This window comes from Lycium barbarum, chromosome 1, assembly GCF_019175385.1.
Source record: "Lycium barbarum isolate Lr01 chromosome 1, ASM1917538v2, whole genome shotgun sequence".
Lineage (NCBI taxonomy): Eukaryota > Viridiplantae > Streptophyta > Magnoliopsida > Solanales > Solanaceae > Lycium > Lycium barbarum.
The window spans coordinates 124,564,604-124,576,534 of NC_083337.1; the positions used below are offsets into that span (position 1 = coordinate 124,564,604).

The following is an 11,931-nucleotide window of genomic DNA, read 5'->3' on the forward strand; positions in this document are numbered from 1 at the left end:
AAACTACTGCAAACTTTGATGAACTTAACTTTTATTTGACGCAGCCATTGGTGACAATGACCATGCCCGAAGTGGACGTCTTAGGATGGTGGAAGAAATACAAGGCAAATTATCCGGTAATTGCAAGAATGGCTCGGGATATACTTAATATTCAAATATCAACCGTGGCCTCGGAAAGTGCATTTAGCCAAGGAAAACAACAAATTGGAGATCATAGATAATCCTTGTTTGGATTTAGCTTGCAAGTACTAGTTTGTATTCGCTATTGGATTCGATCAGAGCGGCGCAACCAAAGGCTAGAGGTGAGGCAAGGCAAAGAGGAAGAGATTGAGTTTTTAATAGTAAGTGAAGGGGACCAAATTGACGACATGGAAGATATCCCAATGGAAGAAGATAATATAGAAGAACTTAGAGAAATGATGCTTACAATGTAATTTTATTCTTGTACAACTCATGTATTATTTGCAAGTTAAAAAAAATTATAACTTGCAAATAAATGTTATCCATTAATGAATAAAAATTATGACTCATTGAGCTTTCTTCTATTTACTTGTGTTCATATTCTTACTTATATTAAGTTAAGAAAATACCTACAATATACTTATAATATACATTTACTTAAATTAAAAAAATAGAAAGTTATAACTATATATATTTATAAATATACAATCTTGAATTTTATAATACTCATGAGTTATTAGTAAATATAAAATTTAAGTAATACTTATAACTTAAACATATATATACCTACAATATACTTAGAACATACTTATAATATACATATACTTAAGTTATAAAATAGAAAGTTATATATTTAGAAAAAAAATAATGATGAATTTTATAATACTCTTGTTACTTGTTAGTAAATATATAAACTTAAGTAATACATATAACTTAAACATACACACACACACACAAAAAAAAAAAAAAAAATACAAACATAACATATATAAATATACAAACATAACTTAAGTGTGTGTGTGTGTATATATATATATATATAGTAACATAACATAGCATAATTTATGTGTAAAATACATAATTAAGCAAAAAAATTTAAAAAAAATACGTTTTTAGGCTAACCGGCTATCGGTTTTTACAAAGCCTACCGGTTCCGATCCGGTTAGAGCAAACGAACCCGCTAACCGGAACCGGTCACAGGTATAGATTACCGGTCGGTTAGCCAACCGGGTGAACCGGTTAACAGGCTTAGTGGGTGGCATTGAAACGTTTTGGCTCAACATCATTATCTCTTTCCTAGCGTATGACATTTTATTTTCCTCTTCGAGTGCATTTGATGTATAGGACAGATGTAAACAACATTTTACATATGGAAAATCATCTAACGTTTGACTTGCAAAAATTTGGTTATTGATAAGCACACAAAGTCTTGAAAAAGAAAAGCATTGAAGGTAGAGGAAAATGGGCCATATACAGTGTTTTGATGACATTTTTGAGTATCAAAAATTGATACATCTGAGTTTGAGATATTTCGAAAGAAATAACTCTGGCTAATAAGTGACGGAAAAACCCTTTTCCCTATTCTTATTGGAGAAATGGTTTCTACAATTTAAGGTAACAACACAGCGTCGCTATGTATAGTGATATCATTTAAAAGTTTTAAGCTTTTAGAGAAACTACACTTTTATTTTTAAAATTATACCTTACATGTAAATTTTATAATGAGTAACGGTAAAACTTTAATGTTTGACTTCTGTTTTTTGATATCATGTTGAACTGTATGTCCATTTTATTTAAAAATATATTTTTATTTTCTAAATGATATCTTTAATACAGAAAGATAATTTCATTAAAAAAAATTATGGTGTTTCCATTTGTATCAATCACACCCATTCTTTCATTCATATGTGGGGAACTGAAAATAAAGAAGAGTGGCTAGCTAGGCATAGGCACCCCCACAAACATATTATATATAAATAAATAAATAAATAAATAAAAAGAGCACATGATAGGTAGGACTAGGCAGCAGCCTCAGCGTGCATCTCAGCTTTAATGGCAGCAGCCAATTGGTCATAGGCTTCAGCCCATGCTTCTTTCATTTCTTCACTCCATTTCTCTCCCATTGCTTCTTCCACTGTTCTTAACAATGCTTCTTTTACTACCTACAATCATATAAATACTTTTTTTAAGTTTGTAATCTCCGACTGACTATTATCTATAATTAACTTTAACTTTTAGATGACCTTATAATGTATTTTTTACACTATCAATATACATATTCATATTCCCTCCGTCCATGTTTACTTGTTCACTTTTGATTTTTATGCCCCTTAGCTCTTAAGAATTAATGAATGAGGTATAAATTCTACCATATTACTTATATTAATTGGTGTATAGTTTTAATGAACTTAAAAATGAGTAATTAATGCTAAAGATAAAACAAGAAATTTTTTTTCTCTTGATATGCTAAAATAGACCAATAAAAGTGCAAATTTATTTTTAGTATAGTAGACAAATAAAATTGAACGGAGGAGAGAGTATATATAAGTTAAACACTCTCTTCTTCTCCTTTTTTTTTTTTTTTTTTGGTTGTAAACTGATCTAGTGAAATACAAAATTACCTCAAAGTGGGGGTCAATAACTCCTTTCTGGACATGGATGGATCCCAAGTAATTGAGAGTGGTATCACCAACCACCACTTCCCCCTTCTCCCGAAGCTGAACCGCCGATTCACATGTCTGCCCACCACAATATATATTCAACCACATTTGTTTTAGTACTCTTTTTACTCCAAATATTGGTAAATATTTTGAGTTTCCAAGTTTAAATTGGTATAGTACATCATATTCGTTTTCATTTTTGTGGTAATGTTTGATAAATTTAACATGAATTACACAAAAGAAAAATAAAAAAAAATTGACTTTTAGCGCACAACAAAGTATTACTCCCTCCATCCCAAGTTATATGATATTTTTCGCTTTTTGAAGGTTAATTTGACTAAACTTTAAAGCTAAATTGAATTAGATTAACTCAATTTGTAAAATTAACATATATATATATTTGAAAACTACATGAAAAGTACTCTAAGTTACAATTTTTCTCATATCAATTTGGTGAAAAAATACATCTTAAAATATTAGTCAAAGTTCATACAGTTTGAATCTCGGGAAGCGAAAAATATCACATAAATTAAGACAAAGGGGTCGTTTAGTACGAAGAGTAAACATAAATAGTCCTGGGAATTTTGCAATTCCTTATCCCTTGTTTGGTTAGTAATCATGGGATAAGTTATCCCATGAGTAAAAATAGTGCTGGGATAACTTATACCTGCCATAGGGTGGAATAAGTTATCCTAGGATAAGTTAAACCGGGATAAGGAAGAAACCTTTTTTTTTTTTAGAAATTATCCAATGTATAATACTTTTAGTCCAACATACCAAACAATCAATAAAAAATAACTCAAGAATAACTAATCTCAGCATAACTTATCCCAGCGTAATTAATCCCAGCATAACTTATCCCAGCGTAATTTGTTTTTGAACCAGACCACCCCTAGGGGCTCGTTTGGTATGATGGACAGAGAAAAATAGTCCTGAGATAAAAATTAGTACCGCCTTATCCAACGATTGGTTGGAAAAAAAAACTCGGGATAACTAATCCCGGGATTAGTTATCCCGGGATTAGAGTGTTTTTTTATCCCACCTTGAGGGTGGAATAACTAATCCCGGGATAACTTATCCCGGAATTAGTTATCCCGGAATAAGTTGTTTCCAACCAAACGAGCCCTAAGAGCATACCATTAAGAACAAATTGAGATGTCTAAGATTGAAAATTTCAAATATAGAATAATCTGATTCTAAAGTAAAGAGCATCATATAAAATGAAGAATAATAAATAAACTTTTAAAGAAAACTCCAAATAAAGAAAAAACAAATAGTAGTGGGACGAAAAGTTAAAATCAGTCCAAGCTGATGCGTATAACAAGACAAGTAGAGAGCATGTGCATTTCACGGACCTTATCGTTAGTAGTTGGGAAATATGAGGTATGGAGAGTGGTGAGTAACAGTATTGAATATGCCCAAATTTCTTGAACCAATAGAGAAATTTCTACCAAGAATAAATCCACAAAAATGACGGATAAATCCTTTCCCAAGCAGGATAAAATGGGGGAAAAAAAGTTACTCCATTAAAGAATGGAAATATAAGTATTACTAACCATCTTGAAAACCTTAACAGCATGAGCTTTAAGCTTAGGATTGTTCTGAGGAATTTCGTCTGAGTCCTTCAAGAATGAAAACATGTTCTTTGCTGCTGGTGCTATTTCCAGTATCCTGTCAATATATACCATCATATTTTAACCCCAAATAGGAAAAAGAAATGAAAAAAGATGTACACACCACACTTTTATTTACACATGATTAGTGGCGGATCTAGAGTAGATGCAGTATGTTCTACAAAATTTACCAAGTCAAGTTTGTAAAAAAATTGACATACATATGTCCACGTCAAGTTTGTAAAAAAAAATGACATACATATGAAATAAGCAGGATCTACTGACTCTAAATTTTGAATTCGTCACTGCTTTTTATCATGTTATAAAATCGTAAGCAAAGAACATTTGTATGTGTGTGGATACTCACAATGAGAAGAAACGAAGACTGAGTTGAGGAATGTTTTGCTTCATGGCTTCCCATGAATCCTTCACCAAAGCTTCTTGTTTATCAGTGAACCCCATCTCCTTCTCTTGTCTAACCCGATTTCAATCCGTCTCACTTATTTATATTCTGCTCAATTATGTTGTATCCTTTACATATTTATACTCGTGGGACTGTTTAAGCCTTTTTGACGAGTTATAAGGAGGAAAATGACCATTCATTTAGTTAGAAAAGGAAAATAAAAGTACAAACAATTAAGAAAAATGAGAACCACTACGTCACACCTTTGCTCATAAGATCTGATACATTGAACATTTGTCCAACAAAGATAAATATGACTATAATTAATTAATATTAATTAATTAAATCCCTAATTGAAATTTTTGGAGGTGGGATTTGAGATTCATATTATATTATTTGCTCTTGGCTCTTCAGAATTGTTTAAGGACTTTTCAACTATCTATGAGTGCATTATTCTCTAATAGCGACACATTCACACAGAGTTTAAGATATATACATAGTATTGTTGGTGGAAGGGATTTCTACATTGGGAAAAGGCATAAATATCCCCCAAATCTATGACCGACGTTTAAGGACATTGACGAGCGCAAAATACAGTATAACTTAGACGCCTCGCTAGTCAAATATAATATATAGTATTTAGATCGTCTTCACAGGAATTGGTACAAATAATTACTCAAATAAAACTTGCTTAGTATTATTCTGGGCCGCTAGGCGTGGCGCGTCGTGCCGGGCCAAATCCTCAGAGTTTCCAATTTCGATAGGGATCCCTTTTTGGGCAAGCGCGGCGCGGCCCGCTATGCGTAGCGCGTCATGCCAAGGTATTTTTTAGTGACTTTGTGCGTTTTTTTCCTTTCTTGCATGCAAGCTCGATCCTCGGATCCCGAACTCCATCCCGATTGATTTTATTGGACTTCTACTCAGACTTCGAATTGCCAAAGCATCTATTTTTGCTCCAAATTGCTCAAAAGATCGGAAACATGTCCTACACACAAAACATACGTAATAAGTATAAAATACTCATGTTCAAGCTCAAACACGATTAAAGTCTAGAAAATAAAAAGCAAAATTTAGCTAAAAATCTGTGTCTCTAGACTACCATCAGACACGCACTACTAAGACTAGATTTTTCGACCTCAAAAAACTGCCTTATGTGACGTCATGAGGTCGGTTTTGGGCAAACCTGTATACGGTGAAAATTGGATATATGTTAAACCGGTAAGGCCGGGGACCGAGGGAAGAAAGGGACAAGCACGTGCATGAAGACCTTCTTTCTGGACCGGAGGAGTGCTTGAACTGAAGAAGGGGAAGAACATCATTTGGTTCGGCTTCTCCATAGCCGAGTTGGTCGTGGTCGTTGGTCCGTTTGATCGTGCCGTTGGTCCGTTTGATCGTGGCCATTGGTCCAGGTGTTCCGTTACACAATTGCGCGTCAATACCGTTCTGCCACATTGTGCTGCCAATCGTACGGGTATCAGACCGTACAACCAACCTTATCTATTTTAGGGTTATTCTTTATTCTTTAGGGCCTTATGTTGTATGAAGCCCATGAGGCAAAACTATAAATAGGGGTCATTACCCTGCTTTTAGGGGTTGGCTCCTCAGATCTAGAACATATTGTAATAAGCAAAATATACAACATTCTCTTACTTATTATCTGATTTTAGTCCGGATTTATTGTGTTCTTCTTAGATTTGTTCAATAAAGCAATATCATATATTATTTAATACACACATTATTACAAGCCATCAATCACTATTCAGATTACTCATAACTCATCTTAAACCATTTTCTCTCAATCAAGAATAGATTAAAGTTCAACCACATATCCTATACCTCACTCATAAATTTAATTGATTATCCAAATTTAGGGTAAATAGTTTGGCGCCCACCGTGGGGCTAGGATAATAATGGTCTTTGATCTTTACTCATCTCTTACCCGTCAGAACAGAAAAAATCTGTTCTCTGTGAAAACAGACCAAATGGCTAACAGTGGACAATCTGGTCACGTCAACAACAATGAAATCGTGGCCGAAAATGAAGACAGTGGACCACGAGGATTACCAAATCCTGCTGACCCGAACCCCGTTAATTCGAGGGAGGGCCTCAACCGGCAAAACACCGTGGACCAGGAGAATGCCGCCCAGCCGACCACTGATCCTTTAAATACTCACAATTTAATTACTTTGTCCCGGACACAGGGCCGGAAAGAACCGGATACCCCGAATGATAATATTGACTTACGTTTAATTTTTGAAATGTTGCAGAAACAGAGAGCAGCGATTGGCGAACAAGGAATCGCAATAGCCCAGTTGCAAAACAGAAGAGATAAAGCGACCCCGGAGAAGGCGAAGGGTGTTGCTGAACCCAGAAGAGATGAGACACGGATGGTTGAAAGCAATGGGTCCGGAGCTGGTTCGTCCACCGAGGTTCTGAGAATGCTCGAAACACTGGCGAAGTGGGTAGACTCGACTGAAAAGAGGGTGGAAACATACAACTCTCGGGTGGATCAAATCCCGGGGGCTCCGCCTATTTTGAAAGGGCTGGATCCGAAGAGGTACATCCAAAGGACTTTTCCTCCGAGTGCGGCTCCGAAATTGATCCCGAAGAGGTTCAAAATGTTGGATATACAGAAATATGATGGCACAATAGACCCTCACGAACACGTGACCTCATACACCTCCGCTATAAAAGGTAATGATATGGAAGAAGATGAAATCATATCCGTGTTGCTGAAAAAGTTCGGGGAAACTCTGTCAAAAGGAGCATTGACTTGGTACGACCATCTGCCCGAGCATTCAATCACTTCTTTCGAAATGCTCGCCGATGCGTTTGTAAAAGCACACGTCGGAGCCAAAAAGGTGCAGGCTCGGAAGGCGGATATTTTCCATATAGCCCAAAGAGACGATGAGTTACTGCGTGAATTTGTCAACCGATTCCAAAAGGAACGAATGGAGCTCCCCCCGGTTCCGGAGGAATAGGCTGCACAAGCTTTCACAAAGGGGCTCAATGCTCGGAGCTCGACGGCTTCGTTCAAATTAAAGGAAAGCTTGCTGGAATATGAGGCTGTGACATGGGCAGATGTCCATAACCGATACGAGTCAAAGATTCGGGTGGAGGATGACCAACTCGAGCTTCGCCCGGGGCCAGTAAGTATGAACAAAAGTTTTGAGAAACCAAGGAAAAATTACGAACCGGAGGCCAGATCATCGAGGGAAAGGGATCGGCCATATTCTCATTCGGAAAAACCAAGCTTCAGGTCGAGAAATCCAGGGTTGGCCCGAGCAATTTCTCTGGTCGGGGTGATAAACGGGTCGAGCGCTCGTCGAACAGTCGAGGTTTCTCATTTAGGAGCGATGCCGGAAGCTCTGCCGGCAACAAAGACTTGCCGAGGATATCGGAGTACAACTTCAACGTCAACATCTAGGACCTCATCTCGGCTATTGGCCGTATCCCGGATGTAAGATGGCCGAGACCTCTAAGGTCGGATTCGGGCCAACGGGACCCGAACATGATGTGTGAATATCATGGAACCCATGGACACAGGACTGAGGATTGTCGCCAGCTAAGAGAGGAGGTAGCCCAGTTACTGAAGAATGGCCATCTCCAAGAATTGCTGAGTGAACGAGACAAAGGTCACTACAAGGAAAGGGAGACTCATAAAAGGGCCGAGCCAATAGAACCCCAGCATATAATCAACATGATAGTCGGGGGCACCGATACCCCACGAGGGCCGGTGATGAAACGAACCAAGGTTTCTGCTGTGTGTGAAAAGCGTGGCCGGGATTATATACCCGAGGGTTCCATCTCTTTCAGCAACGAGGACGCAGAGGGCATCATTCAACCGCACAATGATGCATTGATAGTCTCTATTATTATTTTTAAAACTCAAATTAAGCGTATTTTGATTGACCCAGGTAGCTCGGCCAATATCATCCGGTGGAGAGTGGTCGAACAGCTAGGGCTACTCGATCAGATTGTACCGGTAGCTCGGGTACTCAGCGGGTTCAACATGGCGAGCGAAACCATAAAGAGGGAGATCTCATTGCCGGTAAACATCGATGGCACTATCCAGCAAACGGTGTTCTATGTAATCGAAGGAGATATGAAGTATAATGCATTACTGGGTAGACCCTGGATACATAGCATGAGGGCCGTGCCGTCGACATTGCATCAGCTGCTTAAGTTCCCGACCCCGGAGGGGATAAAAACCATCCGAGGTGAAAAACCCGCTGCAAGGGAGATGTTCGCGGTCGAGGAAGCGACACCTCAGCCCAAAAATTGGATCAAAAGGAAGAAGATTCAACCGGGAGAAAGGATACTAAATATCAATCAAAGCACTCGGGGTTGGATCCGGGGTATGAAGAGGATGATTTCGGTGTACCCAGACCATTCGTCATGCCTGATGACTTGGATGTAACCAATTCAACGGTAGAGGAGCTGGAGCAGATCATCTTGCTCGAATATCTACCGGACAGAAAGGTATACCTGGGCACGGGGTTAACCTCGGAGCTCAGGAACAAGTTAATTGAATTTCCTCGAGCTAACGCCGATTGCTTCGCATGGTCCCATATAGATATGATAGGTGTGCCACCGGAGGTAACAACTCACAAGCTCAGCTTAGACGGGAGGTTTCCCCCGGTGAAGCAGAAGAGAAGGCCCATGGCAGAGGCAAAACATGCATTCGTAAAAGACGAGGTAACGAAGCTTTTAAAAATAGGCTCTATCCGGGAGGTAAAATACCCGGATTTTCTAGCTAACGTAGTAGTGGTGCCGAAAAAAGGTAATAAATTTCGAATGTGCGTTGATTACAAGGATCTAAACAAAGCATGCTTGAAGGATTCATTTCCGTTGCCTCACATCGATAGAATGATCGATGCGACGGCCGGGCATGAGATGTTAAGTTTTCTCGATGCCTACTCCGGATATAACCAAATCCGGATGAACCTGGAGGATCAAGAGAAAACATCCTTTATTACCCGATATGGGACTTACTGTTATAATGTCATGCCTTTTGGATTAAAAAATGCCGGTGCAACTTACCAACGCCTAGTTAATGGGATGTTCGAAGAACAAATAGGGAAAACAATAGAAGTTTATATTGATGACATGGTGGTCAAGTCCCTGGAAACAGAGGACCATTTAAAGCATTTGCAGGAAACCTTCGATGTACTCCGCAAGTATAACATAAAGCTCAACCCGGAAAAATGTGTCTTCGGTGTCCGGTCTGGCAAATTCTTGGGTTTCATGGTATCAAACCGGGGGATTGAAATCAACCCGGAAAAGATCAAGTCCATCGAGGATATCGAGGTAGTGAATAACGTCAAATGAGTGTAGAGGCTCACCGGAAGGAAAGCGGCGCTGAGTCGCTTCATATCGAGGTCCTCGGACAAGAGTCATCGCTTCTTCTCCTTACTGAGGAAGAAGAACGACTTTGTTTGGACACTGGAGTGTCAAAGAGCTTTACAAGAATTAAAGAGATACTTGTCCAGCCCACCGCTGTTGCACACATCAAAAACGGACGAGCAACTTTTTCTCTACCTTGCTGTCTCCGAGGTAGCGGTAAGTGGCGTTGTGGTCCAAGAAGAGTCAGGTACGTAATTCCCTATTTATTATGTAAGTAGAACTTTGGGGGATGCGGAGACCCGTTATCCCCACTTGGAAAAATTAGCAATGGCATTGGTAAGCGCTTCTAGAAAATTCAAGCCCTACTTTCAATGCCATCCGATATGTGTAGTGACTACTTAACCCCTAATAAACATCATGCACAAACCGGAATTATCGGGTAGACTAACTAAATGGGCCGTAGAAATTAGCGGATATGATATCGAATACAAACCTCGGACGGCCATCAAGTCCCAGATCTTGGCCGATTTTGTGGCGGATTTCACCCCGGCTATGGTCCCCGAAGTTGAGAAAGAACTTCTGCTGACCTCGGGGAAAGCCTCGGGTATTTGGTCGCTACACACGGACGGAGCCTCGAATCTCAAAGGTTCTGGGCTAGGAATCGTCCTTAGAACCCCGGCCGGGGATGCCGTTCGACAATCCATTAGAACTGTCAAATTGACTAACAATGAAGCCGAGTATGAGGCTATGATTGCAGGTTTGGAATTATCCCAGAGTATGGGGACCGAAATAATCGAAGTAAAGTGCGATTCTCTTTTGGTCGTTAATCAGGTGAATGGCGTCTTCGAGGTCAAGGACGAACGGATGTAGAGGTATCTGGAAAAAATTCAAGTGATACTACACCGATTTAAAGAATGGACCATACAATATGTACGGAGGGAGCAGAACAGTGAAGCCGATACAGTGGTCAATTTGGGATCTTCGGTCGAAGGGGAAGAAATCAACCCCGGGACTACGGTGCACTTGACGAATACGGCGATAGAAAACGGGCATGCCGAAATAAACACAATGGGTTTAACTTAGGATTGGCGCAATAAGTACATCGATTATTTGCGTGATGGAAAGCTCCAGAATTACCCAAAAGAATCACGGTCATTAAGGACGAAAGCTGCATGTTTCTGCTTGGTAGACGGCCAATTGTATCGATGGTCTTTCTTCGGACCCCTGGCCAAGTGTTTGGGTCCCGGAGAAACAGAGTATGTGATGAGAGAGGTGCACGAAGGAACCTGCGGCAACCACTCCGGTGCTGAAGCTCTGGTCCGAAAGATTATCAGGTCCGGTTATTACTGGAACTGGATGGAGGAAGATTCAAGAATTTTATCCGGAAATGTGATGGGTGTCAGAGACATGCACCGATGATTCATCAGCTCGGAGAGTTGCTGCATTCAGTGGTGTCACCGTGGCCTTTCATGAAGTAGGGAATGGACATTGTTGGTCCGTTGCCATGGGCACCAGGTAAAGCCCGATTTATTTTGTTTATGACTGATTATTTCTCCAAATGGGTTGAAGCACAGGCCTTCGAAAAAATTAGAGAAAAGGAGGTCATTGACTTCATATGGGACCACATTATCTGTCGTTTCGGCATCCCTGCCGAGATAACTTGTGATAATGGTCCTCAGTTCGTGCCCGGGCTTAGCACGGGCCTTACGTAACTAGTATAATTATAAGTACAACGTACTCGCTTATAAATCGCACAAAAGACCGACTTTTGATAAAAATAAGTTTTGGAATACGTTGTTTTGGAATATGAGCTTTAACACGAGCCCAATATTGACGTACTTTCAGGGGATATTCAAGAATGTAAAAAATGCGGTCAAAAGTAAACCGTAATTTATACGTCGTCTTAATTAACAATTTTCCCGAGTTAGACGGAACGGGATGTGTATTA

At 39.4% G+C, this 11,931-nt stretch overlaps 1 protein-coding gene across 1 annotated transcript; it reads right to left on the reverse strand.

The window, feature by feature from the left end:
- Positions 1-1,834: 1,834 nt before the first annotated feature.
- LOC132637346 (non-symbiotic hemoglobin 2) lies at positions 1,835-4,809 on the reverse strand. The gene is made up of 4 exons (XM_060354452.1): positions 4,602-4,809; positions 4,178-4,292; positions 2,583-2,699; positions 1,835-2,123 (listed from the first exon to the last, which is right to left on the reverse strand). Exons 1-4 carry the CDS (start codon positions 4,694-4,696, stop codon positions 1,980-1,982), a joined length of 471 nt encoding a protein of 156 aa, XP_060210435.1. The 5' UTR covers positions 4,697-4,809; the 3' UTR covers positions 1,835-1,979.
- Between the last annotated feature and the right edge of the window lie 7,122 nt (positions 4,810-11,931).